The sequence below is a fragment of the Aythya fuligula genome, chromosome 5 (assembly GCF_009819795.1).
Source record: "Aythya fuligula isolate bAytFul2 chromosome 5, bAytFul2.pri, whole genome shotgun sequence".
Classification (NCBI taxonomy): domain Eukaryota; kingdom Metazoa; phylum Chordata; class Aves; order Anseriformes; family Anatidae; genus Aythya; species Aythya fuligula.
Window position 1 is genome coordinate 64,572,168 of NC_045563.1, and position 12,838 is coordinate 64,585,005.

General features: G+C 43.2%; 1 protein-coding gene across 8 annotated transcripts in view; it reads left to right on the top strand.

Moving 5' to 3' along the window:
* Positions 1-12,838, top strand: part of TEAD1 (TEA domain transcription factor 1) — a 159,352-nt gene that overhangs the window by 126,333 nt on the left and 20,181 nt on the right. For all 8 annotated transcript variants that reach the window (XM_032189321.1, XM_032189323.1, XM_032189322.1 and 5 more), the window contains one exon: positions 1,214-1,338. In XM_032189321.1, coding sequence (XP_032045212.1) covers positions 1,214-1,338 — 125 coding nt within the window. The remainder of the gene's footprint in view (positions 1-1,213; positions 1,339-12,838) is intronic.

The following is a 12,838-nucleotide window of genomic DNA, read 5'->3' on the forward strand; positions in this document are numbered from 1 at the left end:
ATAACTTTCTGCATCCTTGATTATTTCCTTTCTTTTGATATTCCTTATTTATTAAATTGTTCTCTAAGTCACACATTCAGAATCATCTTCTTTTATTCTATGTTTTCTTTCAAAATAGGATTGTTAGTCTTTCAAAATCAGCCAGAAATCATACATAGTTTTTTGTTCATCAGAATTCCTGTTCACGTCTAACCAGTCACTTTTGTAATTCCCTGTTTCACACAAGCCTCAAATCTTCATTGCCTAAATATGAGGTTTGGAGCCAGCTCCCAAACTCCTGCTGTGAGATATGAGCATATCCGCTATCTGTGACCTCTCCCTGCTTCTCAAACCAGTTAAGGTTCATCTTGGTTTTCTAACCTTTCTTGTGCCTGTGTCTCTCCCAAGATCAGTTTCTGCCTTTCAGACACAGCCTTTCTCTTTTTTCTTTACTGTTTTGTTTCCTTCTCATTTAACTTTCCACAATGAGAAGCAAGAGATAGCATTTATTTATTCTCTTGAAGTGAATTAGAAATGGTGGCCAACATCCCTTCTCTCTCTAGATCATGTCATTCCCTCTTTATTATCAATTTAAAATTTTCTTTTTCTTTTTAGAGTATGATTCAGCTCTCTACAGTAATTATGTATTATTATCTGTAATATAATGATGCCTAAAAGCTCCCAAAGAAGTCAAGAACCCAATGTGCAAATACATAGTAAGAGACAGTCCCTGCACTGGGAAGCTTGTACTCTAAATAGCAGAGAGAGGATTTGAGAGTGGCAGGAGAAACAGGTAAAAAAAAGAGGTGATTTACTTGTAATGTGACACATTAGGAGCCAGAAATGGAAGCCCGTTCTCCTGACTCCCAAGGCAGTAATATCTCCTCTGAGTCTTGCTGCCTGTTTCCAAGGAAGGGTCAGCTGTAAGTCCGTGTGAAGTTTCTAGAAATCTCTGCAATCTAGTATATAATTTAAACAAAAGTTCTATGGTTAGTTACAAGCCCAAGCAAACAAAGCAGCAGATCTTTTAATTAAACAAACATTAGCTTACTCTGTTGGGACCTTGTTTTCTACACATTGCTTTTTGTTTTTCTTATTTTAAGTCTCTGAATTCTTGTTAAAATTAATATGAATGACCAATGGGCTACATGGGTGATTCCTGATAATATTTAATTCAGACATTTTAAACTGAGGAACAACCAACTTCTTCATGAAAATGGTTTCTTTGCTTTAGGATTTGAGCCTACGTCAGCTCCAGCTCCCTCGGTCCCTGCATGGCAAGGCCGATCGATTGGTACGACCAAGCTCAGGCTGGTGGAGTTTTCAGCCTTCCTTGAACAGCAGAGGGATCCTGAATCAGTAAGTGTTCCTCTTGCGTCCACTCAGCTTCAGCTTTCCTCACTTGCTTCCCATTATGTTTTCTAGGGCTAAGCCTGATGGAATACACCTGGTATTTCTGTGTTCATCATTGTTTGGTGTAATATTCCTTTCACTGTGATACCACGTTTTCCTTTCTCACTCTTACTCCATTTGCTGAAGGAAGAGGCCTCTCTGAAAGCAGACATGGTTCACTATGCCTTATTGTTAATCTACTTCAGCAGTTGTACCAAATTACATCATGTTTTTGGTAATAATTCAATAACTAAACTATAAGTTACAACTTAATCTGTTTCCTAACAAACAAAATTAAGGGCTTGCATAGAAAATATACATGGCCTTTTAAAAACCTGACTTTAGGGTTATCCTCTGGGTATCTTTAGGACAGTCCTTTTTGGTTCAAGCCTTCCAAGCATATACCATTCATCTGTATCACTTTTTTTTTTTTTAAGGTTACCCGTCTAAATGTCCAGTCATTGAGTCTTGATCTTGTGTCTTAAGGCCCAATCCAATGTTTTGGTGTTTAAGTTTAGTTTAGTTTGGTTGTTTGTTTTTTGCTTTATTTTGTTTTCTTTTTGTTTGGTTGTTTGTTTTTATTTTTTGTTTTCTTTCGTGCTTTTTTGAGGAAGGTTTTGGTTTTGATTTGTTTTTCAGTCTTCATACTGTACCTGCAAGGGCAGTTTGTGAAGTTGGCTGTAATTTTTTTTTCTACTCTAGCTAGCCTTGAACCTTGATATTAATCATGATATGTTTACCATAGACATTTGAGAGTAGCCTAGCACTGTTTCTACAGTGTCACAAAAAAAATAAGAAGAGCTTCTTTCAGCTCGAACCTGGATTTTTATTGAGATAATTTCTGAAAAGCAAATAATGGCATGAATGGGTGATATAGACAGGCCATTCTTGTTCAGATTTCTGGTAAAATACAGTAGCTTGGAGCAGAGAGAAGCTATCGCTTGCTCTTTATAATTAAGTACTGGAAACCATAGCATTTATGGGCTCTGGCCAGAGGTGTTATCCAGCAACTGTTTACCCTGCATAATGGAGACCAGAGACATAGCCCAGAAACCTTGCAACAGGGGAATGCTCCTGGCAGAGAAACAACCCAACAAAAATACACCATATCTCCACTATTCATATACTAAATATGTGGTGGTGTGCTGGGTTGCTGAATGTCCCATTTTGCCAGGTTCAATTAACTTTGAGGAAGGAGGTGTTTGGCAGAAGGTACCATTTCCTCAGTTCCTGCCCAGAGGTTCAGTGCTGCATGGTTTCCCTGAGTCTCTGCTGCCACCAGGCAGCTCCTGGGGCCCCCATGCACACACTCCCCCAGCAGCCCTGACTCCTGTGGGCCGCTCCAAGCAGACTGCTGCTGCAGTCACCCCTGGGTCAAGTGCCTTCCCAGAGGTGAAGGGACCTGCACCCACACGGCCTCTATTCTCATCACAGTTGTTTCTTCTAGCGTGCAAATTTACCGCACCGAGTGTTTCTCATGTACATTATGCACATCCCTTCTTCCTACTGTGTCATTGGCCAGACTTCCCCACACTCCCTGACTGCAAAGCCCTGTGGCATCACCCGTGGCCACAGCATTGTGGGTGGCCTTGGCAGAAGTTCAAGCAGGACCTGCACCACCCACCTCCCTCTGTCCTGTTAGTTTCAGCTTAGTGTCCTCCAGGCTAAGCCACAGCTGGAACACCTTCTCCACCTGAGCCCCAGTTTCATCCAGACAGTGGTTTGTGCTTCTTGTGAACATAACATCCAGGTTTTCTCAACGGGCAGCCTTATTGAAATGCGGTTTTCAGAGCCCATGCCTCAGTGGCCCATGTAACATGCCCACTGATTTATGGATGCTGCCATACCCACATTGCCACATGCCAGGACACTACATGTGTGCCTCCAGTGTATTGGTAAGGTAGGATGTAGCCATGCAATACTCCCTGTTACTGCACTGCAAGTGAATGGAAAAGCAGTTCACTGTATTTTGACTGAAGGTTTTGCCAGGGCCTAAGTATGCCACCTAACAATCCTTTTTCTGTAGGTTTTTGTAATGTAATGCTGTTTACAAAATGTATGGGCTTACATAGTGTAGGTCCTCTTTGTGTCTTCATAACAAAAGAGAGCGAATGAAGGAATTCAGTGAACAATTAACGTTTACATCTTACCTCTGAGAAGGATCTCCCTCAAAACAAGTACTCTCCCACCAGATAATGTATGATGACCAGTGGCTCTGCGGGTGTCTGTGACATGAAAACAACTGAATGGCCCAGGTAGATTGGCAACAGGACTGACCAGCAGTGAGAGGATGATGCTGTTGGGAAACAGGAGGTGCCACTGAGCTGGTGCTTGTGCGCAGTGCATGGGACTGGCAACTGGGGACATGTTGAGGTTCTCGTTTCTCAGGCAGGTGCAGACTGCGGGGAAGGCAGCACTTCCACATGCATGGCAAAGGAGGTGTGGGGGCCAGAAAAGAAAACCCAGCATGCCCCCATAAATGCTGTAAAGCCATTTTTGGAGTAAACTAATACTATTTGGAATTCCTGAGGGTGCAGGGAGGTCCACCGGCACTTGTCTCAGCTTGCAAACATAACTGCTGCAAAACCCATTTTGTAAATGTGGGAGGTTTACTAAAGAAGCAGAAGGGTGAAACTACACACACTCATTTTTTAAAAACTCAGAGTCTTAAATGCTGTAACACTGCAAAAATAATGGAACAAAGAAGAGTCAATTTCCCATCATGTATGAAGCCCCATGTAGGTCGTTTTCTATCCCTGCGCTGTAGGCACCAGGGGGAGCTGAGGACTGAACTCCCCTTGGGCAGTGCATCACTGTCACTGCCTGGGGAAGGGGAGGCGCAGGGTGGGGACGGGGGCACCCAGGGCCAGGAAGGAGAGACGTCCCTGCAGTGCCACCTTCCCACTGACCATGCTGCGACACTGCAGACATATTCCCTGGCTTCTGGTTACCCCATGCTGCACTCTTCAGCATAATTGTTTAGTTCCAGTTGAATAAGTTTGATTATTTAGATATGGTTCTAAACAAGGACATAGGAAAAACACAACAAGGCAACACAAATGGTTCCCAGGCAAACATAGAATGGTGCTGGCGGGAGAGGCACTGGGCAGAGCCGCAGGAGCACCTCTGCTCCTGTCTGCAGGACTGCCCCAGGTGGCCCTGCCTCCCTTCAGCCTGCCCCTTCCTCAGCCAGGGACTTTTCCAGCAGCCACCAAAAGCCTTCCGCAGCTATGAGAGCCAGCCCCAGGCTTGTTTAGCACTGTTGCAGAAAATACGAATTCTGATTGTAGTTCTACACATCTTTGTGTCAGTGAAACATTTTATTGCATGGAAGTTTTGCACAGCGTAGAATGGATTTTTTCCATTACTTTTTAAATAATAAAATCAGCAAGCCAAGCAAGAAGCATGTTTCACACAATGTGTGTACGAAGCTGTTTATACATGCTGTGGTCACTGCATCTCCTGTACACCTTTGTGACTTTGCTGACATGAACATGAAAAAAGCATTCTCATTTGTCTTCTGAAGAAAGATGGACATATGTTCATTACACTTCTGACTTTAAACAGGAAGTGACACAAAGTATTATTTTGATCAAATGCATTTCCAACATTTTATTAAGAAAAAGACAATTCCTCCTTTCTCTAACCCACAGTCAGGCCAGAAAGCCTGATAGTAGTGAGGGCAAAAAGACCGATTCCACTTTAAAATGTAACCTGGAAGTTCATTGAAAGAGGTTACTTTTGACATGGTACCTAGGGCCAGGACTCAATGACCCTGGGAGGCCCCTTGCAGCTTAGATTCCTGTACAGCGATTAGAAATTGAGGTCTGTCTGCACATGCTGACTCCCTGCAAATTCAATGGGGCTGTGCATGGACATAAAGGTCCACCGACAGAGAATTCATTGTAGGAGTGGGACATTAAACATTTCTGGGGTTCTTCCAATGGCAATTGGTGTTTAAAAGTACAAAAAGCCCCTCAATGTCAGGCAGTTATGTTAATTTAGAGTGGGCATTCTGGTGGGTCAGAAATGTGTTCTGTAGAGTCCTCTCACTTTTTGAGGGCTGTTGACTTCTTTCCCTTGCCTAGCCACAAAATTGCTCCATTTACAAAAGAAAAAAATACAGAAAGGAAATAATAAGCACCCCTCACTGTAACTGCATGGCAGTGGATCTGGAAAGACATAAGATGGCACAGTTGCAAAATCTTGGAATACTGATTCTGCAGTAAAGGATGGGTAAAATTACTGCTCCTCTTACATGAAAATCAATTCAATTTACAAATGTCAAGCTGTATTTTCCATTTGTGGCATTTAGTGCTCAATCACAGTTCTTAAATGGTGCTTAGAAGCTGCCCTTCTACATCCAAGCACCAGTGTTCCTTCCTTTTAGTTACCTTTCATTATTGCCAATCCTATATAACTATATTTTCAATCAATTAACAAATTTATATACCAATCTGTTACTTTCAAGGCAGGCTTTATTTAATAGGGGCTTCCCATTTTTACTGCATTAGTACTGTGAAATTTCAGGACAAATGCTTAAAAGAAATATTCCCATGTTCCCCAACAAATACAAACTGAGCATGCAAGCAGATTAGAAGGGATCTAGGCAATTACCTGTTACACAAGTAGCTACAACGTTCAAAGACTAACACTGAAAAGATAATAACTCCAATTTCTTCTAAATGCCTTAAATCCTGCTTTTCCATCAGGAAAAAACAAACAAACAAACAAACACAACCTTGCCACCACCCAACAACAAAAAAAAGCCCTTTTTCTCTCTCCCTCTTAGAGGTTTCACACTCTTACTGCTGCATTTGAGTACAAGCATTTCAGACAGCTTTATATCTTAAACATCTTAGTCCTGTAAAGAACACAGCTGATGGGCCTTTTCAGTATTAACCTACCTAACCATGCTTTCACATTGTGTTAAGTCCAAATTTCAAAATGTGTTTTGAAAAGTGGTAAAGAAATAAAATATTCTTTATGTTTTAATTCAGGTTTTATTGTTGTTGTAAAATGGCTTTGTGAGTCCAGAGAGAATTGTGCCTGAGAACCAGAAAGTGAAAGCAATTGTGAAAGGGCCATAAAAACAGCCTGCCATTATTAGCCAAATGCAGTAAAATTCACCAAAGTTAATCAAACCACCTAAGTGACGAAAAGTGATCTTTTCAAAAGTGATATTTTCAAAAACTATCTTTTCAAAAGAAATCCTCCATTTTTTAACAGTATCAATTGTTAAAAGCATTGTTTATCCCTTCTTTATTCCCCATGAGCAATTCAGCTTTTCAGCCATAAGGAAGCCTTGGTTAGCATCTTTGTGCTGCAAAGGAAGAGGAAGCAAAGCCACACTTGCATGAATGACTTGGAGTGGCAGATTCAAGATTGTAGGTCATTTAAATCTAAAATCTGAAGAATTTTAAAAAAATGCAAGGGTCATTTCTTTTGCAGTGCTGGGGAACTGCACAGTGTCCCTGGGTAGTGAATGTCAAACCCTGGAAAGCGTTCATCCTTAGGTGTGTATGTTTAGAAGTGCCAGTAAACCACTTTAGGGGGGTCCAGTACTGACAGAGACTCCAGACTCGAAACTGCAGCATTGCAGCAGCGCTCTCCGCTGGTGCCATTCCCAGAGGACCTCACGGAGAAGTGCTGGGTGGCCCAGGCCAGCTCACCAACCCCAGTGCTCCAAGGGAGGGTGCTAGGTTGAAAATGCATGCAGTGGGCGGAGGGACTGAAGTCTGCTCGCATTAAGCACTGAGGATGTGTGGAAGGAGTGTGGGAGCCTGACTGTATTCACTTCCTTTCTCAAAATCCACCACTGCTGCTGCTGAAAACTTCCCAGCAAAATAAAAATTGCTGGTTAGGAAGAAGCGCAGAGGAGCAGTGGCAGCAGTGCTGTGAGCACTCTCTGCCGGGCCCCACGCCATGGCCACTCCCCAGCCCTGCCCACCACACTTGCCCCAAGCCTGGGAGGTGAAAGGAGCTGAGACATTAACTGCACGAGGCTGCCTGGGCCCTGGGCTGGTCCAGGGAACTTTAAGGTTGCACGAATGTGCCCTGCAGGAGGGCACAGCATTCCCACAGGCTGCCCTGCCTGCACGCTGAGCCCCTCACCTCCACCCTTGCACTTGCCCTGGCATTGCACCTGGCTGCATTGGTGTCCACCCTGCTCCCTGCTCCTTCCCTAGCAGTTCCCCAAAATTGAAAAGAAGTTGGGAAGTGTCCTCATGCGGCTGCTCTGCAGTGCAGAATTTAATTACATGTTCCCATGTTGGTTTTTTCCTCCTTCATTCAGTGCAGATGTAATGGCCCTTCTTTGATATGCATCTATTCAGCGGTTTGTTTTCTTCTGTTGAAATGTGTGGCCCTGTGCCCTGCTTGCTGAGCACTGTCTGAACTCCTCCAAACAGAATTAATAATTTCCCCCATTTGCGTTTCACAGCTGTATTAGTGCAGTAATTTTTAGACGAAGGCGTACTATTGCTTACATCTGACAAACCAAGAAGTTCAGGTGCAAAAGAATGAATGGGCCACTGATTTTGAGGGTCCACTTTGCTTTGTCATGAGCCTGATTTTTCCAATAGCGTTATTGAGAGCTTCCTATATTCAGGCATAATTTTCCCATCTGAGCACTCAGCACTTCTGCAATTGGGACCATGGGGTCTCAAATCAAGCAGGCCAGAACTGAAGGATGCATCTCTACTGCTGCAGGAAAGCTGACGAAAACACGAGCACCTTGCCCAACCAGCAAGTCCCAGTTCCACACTGGGACTCCAGTGGCAGTGGCTGGGAACTGCTGGACAACATTAATCTGTTAGGGCTGGGGAGTGCCCTGCCTCTCTTCTGCAGCTTTCTGCCTCACTCAGCTCCTACCTCCCCTTTTCTGCAACTATAAAATTGTCCAAGATCTTTCACAGCACATTCCTAAATCTATCCCAGAGCAGATCTAGACAGGCGACTGAATGGGTGGATGTCTCTGAAAAACTAGGGAGACTGTGCAGTTGTATCTTCACATACAAGCACAGGGTGGTCAACTGACATTTCTCATGGAAATGTTGAAACCTTTACAACAGAATTGGTAAGGATTTCAGGTACAGTAGTAGAGTATTATAAATGTAAGTCCCAGTCTGCTTCAGTGGAGGACAACAGCAATGGCAATGAAATAGTCAGTTACTAGTGTTCTGGTAGAAATAAGAAAAATTGTTGGCAGAACAACTGTGATTTTCTTCCATCAGCAGGAAGTTTACACGATTCAGACAGACAGCAGTGCTGTGTCTGGGTAGGGTATAAGTTATACAGTAGCACATAGACTGCTGATGTACCGGTGACTGTTTTTTAATCAGTCTGTCCCACCTGGTTCCTTCTTCCTCCAAAAGTACAGTTGCTTCACAGGCAGCAGCATGCTTTTACAGAAATGGACCAGAACCACTGCCCAGGGCCTGGCACTTGAGCAGTGTCATTTTCTCTCAGCTCAAGCTGCCTGTCTGCCCTCCCCTGGGTATCTGGGCTGAGCTGCAGCATAGCCCAGTGAGCAAGGTGCTGTTAGGCCACGTGGGGTGGGCATGGCAGCCATGTCCCCATCCCACTCGACCACCCCACGAGTGCATGCTGCAACAGGGTGAGCACAGGGGTGGTCACAGCAGCCAGCTGCTGCAGGTATGAGTCCCAGGAACGCGCCTGTGCGTTGTGGGTAAGTAATGCTGTGCCCCTGGGTGCAGCAGGCATCCTGTGCTCATGAATGGGTCAGCCCAGCAGGAGTCCTCACTGAGGGACTTGGTCCACCTTAGGCCACCTGCCTTCCACCCTGCTCCTCATCCCTGGCACCCAGCCTCAGCGGGGCTCGGGGAGCAACTTGCCCTATGTATGCTGCTCACTGTGGTTTTGTAGGGCCTCATAGCCCCAAGAGACAGGAGCAGCAAGGGAGTGAGCGTCCCAGCACCTCTGCGTGCCCAGCTCACCTGTGCCAGGGCATGGAAGAGTTGTCTTCACTGCTGTCTGCACCTCAGTCACAGTTTAATAAAACTTGTTCCTCTACGGGTTTGGCATTAGCTCCATGTGTGTAGGGAAGCGCAGGATGCAGCAGAGGAGATAGCTGTAGCAATTTGCAAATCTTCATTTCACAGACCAGAATGGCTGTTGCCTTAGAATATAAGTGCAAAATTTGCGAGGAGCTGTTACAGAAATATACACGGGCTAATAAAACAAATGTAGGTGATTTGTCTTTGTTCTGCTCCAGCTTAAATGCATGCATCCCCTGCCATTGGCAATTTGTCTTGGTTCTTTTAAATTCCTAAGTGGACTTTTTTTGTGGTATTATTTGAAAACAGTCATATTTCATGGCTTTACTGCATTCTTTGGATAGTTAGAATTTTTTAAGGAAGGGAGCTCAGTAAGAGGCGGCCATCTCCAGGGCATGTTGTGTAATGCAGACACTGAAGACAAAGTAGCTGGAAATGTTCTTTGTACATTTTAATGTAGTTTTTATCTTCAGAAAATACAGGATTTGACCTATGGTGGTTTACAGCGGCTAAAGCACATTATTGCCCCAATGCCCAACAGAAATCCTTAAAATGCTATGGCATGAGTAAATTCCTCAGCACCTAATATACTTCAGTGATGGCAATACACAGTCTAAAACAACAGTGAATTCTGACAATAATGAGTTTTTAAGATTTTCAAACACAAATGGGCTCAAAAATATAGGCATACAGCTTAGCTTATTTGCTTCTGTTTTCACATAAATATCTGTCATGAAATGAGTTTGTATGAGAACTATAAGGATCATTTCAGTACCCTTTTACCCTGCTCTTAATATATTATCATTTATTAGTTTGTAGAGATGTGCTATATCTAATTAGGTTAGTAATGATTGTACTTAGTATAGGAATTGTAGCAACGTAAGGAGAAAATAATCACACATAGCGATATCAAAATAAACATTTCCATCCTAAGAATGTTGTCAGGTGATGTCATACCCCCTGTCCTACTGTACCTGTTCAGAAATTTTGCTGCAGCAGCATCTGGTACTTTGGTAAGCTCAGCAGACAACTGTGGTAGCTTTACAGCTGATTTTTTTTATGCTGCTTTTATATTAAAACAGCATAAAGACTTCTTGATATGCTCTGTGTTCCTATAAACGTGATTGCTTTTACTGGAGTTTGGATACCGAGAAAATCATACATTTTCCTGGTGTACGGCATAAGGTACAACATGTGAATTACCTTGGGAATTTATACTTGCCAATGCTGCTTGCCCTTCCTGATTCACTCTGCAGCGACATTCGGGCCTGAGAGAGAGAGAGAGACACCTTCCGGGGGAGGACACTTGCCTGGGCACAGGAGAACCTGAGATCTCAGTTCTGTTCCAATAAAAACGGCTTTATTTGTACAAGCTGGAGCAACTCCAGCAGAGAAGACTGAGAGAAAACAATCTCAAAATAAGTAATAACCTGGTAGTTTGTTGTGGGGATGTTTTTTCAGCCCTTGCTCTGAACAAGGGAGAGCAGAGATGGTCTGGAGCATCTCACATCCCCAGAGGGAGCACTCTGAGGCACATTAAAGGTTTGCAGGGGAAGGAAAATGTTTTGGTTTAATTTTTATGAGGGAAGGCTGAATTGCTTACCCCCACCAGGAGAATTCTCATCATTCTCCTTGGGAAGCTGAGAGATGTTCACCTGACCACACCAAGGCTTCCATCAATGACCATGTCATGTGACTCAGGGCATGCCCTGTTTGCCTGCATTTTGCTCTTGGCTAGCCTAGACGAACAACACGAGCAGGTTCCTGGAGTCTGTTTTGTGGTTTTGTGGCAGCTCCCAGGTATATGGGATACCAATGCATTTTACTGAGATCTAAGTTTGTCAGTAGGCAGCAAGAAACATAAGAAGCGTCCAGCATGACTTTTCATCATTTAGTCACAGTACTGCAAGCTAAATATGTGACAATGGTGTCAAAAAAAAAAAAAAAAAGTTGTAGCCATGATACTTTTCATATGTTTGCTTTTTTTTTTTTTCCCAAGTTAAAATGTCTCCTAAATCCATTTTTGCCACTACTGCGTAAGCTAAAATGCTAAATCTGACCACAGTCACTGTTATCATAATCATTCGTGGTTAGCAACCAGGTCAATGATTTCCAGTATCCCTGTATAAATGATCGGTTCACAAGCTAGACTTGTTCCCGCATTCATGGGCATATTCAGTCCTGCCCATATATTTATTTCTCTGCCATACACACTTTCCTTCTCATGGTAGAAGCTTCTTTGGACTAGTTCTGTCCCTTTTAGGCTCAACATGCCCTAAGTACAGGCTTAGTTTTCTGCTTGTGCACAGAAGAAGCTTGGATGACATTATTTTGAAAGAGGAAAGTCCGTGCAACTGGTGTTCACATATGTGATGAATTGAACTTGAGGCTTGCTTTTGCAAACACCTTTACACAGTGTTATACTTTCTTTTTTCCTTCCACAAAATGAAAAAATAAATACAACCATGTAAAAAGCACAGACCGTATCTCATCATTGGCTACAAACAGGGTCGAGTGTTCCCTGATTCTTTCACTGTGCTAGATTATTTTTAAATAGATTTCAATTTAATTTCCTAAGTACAGAAATCTTACTAGTCTATTTGTTGTCCCCAGAGTTTTGGACATCTGCTAGGGAAGACTCTGCTTACACCAAAGGAAGACCCTAAGTGGATGTCCAATTAATTTAGATTTGTCATTTCAATTTGTTCATTCAGCAGGTATATTATAAACAAAATAGCTTAAATGAGGTCTGCTTTGGGGTTTTAAATATTTTATTTGTGCTTACCAGTTGGGAGTTGTCCCTTATATATAGCATCTGTTCAATATGACAGGGTTTTCTAGTGTTCATTGACTGCATATCAGTTTTCCTTTAATTGAGTTAGCAAAATGTTTTGTGATCTGCATGGGTAAAAGCTCCAATGTTTAGTCATGGCTCTCTCGAGCTTTTTCAATCTGCTTGTGTGATGCTGGGAGCTGCTGGTTGACATGTGGAGGGGCTTCGTGGTTCATCTCCCATTTGCATTTTAGGTGCTAAAAGGTGCTCTCATCTTGGGGAAATGGCAGCCCCTACAACCGTGTTGGACTCCACTAGGCCAAGGATTTGCCCCCAAACAGGAAAAGGTGCTGAGGTGATTCCTGTGATTATAATGAGGTGCAGTGGGATGAAGCTAAGAAATAGGGAAATGGAAGCGGAATGCATTTTGGCACAGATAGTTGTCAGTGGAGCTCACTCCTGAGGGAAGTAAAGGTTGGCTCTTTAATATTACATGGGTGAAAATACTGGAGGGCATACAGGAACGTCCACTTCTATAGTAACAGCAACACAGACTGACTGGCCTTCTCATTACTGTCATTCTTGGGTTAAAAGAAACTCCCTTCCCTTTTTTGTTAAGTGCTGTTAGCATATGCTATAGATAGAGGTTTGTTGTTTTTTTTTAGTAGACAAACAG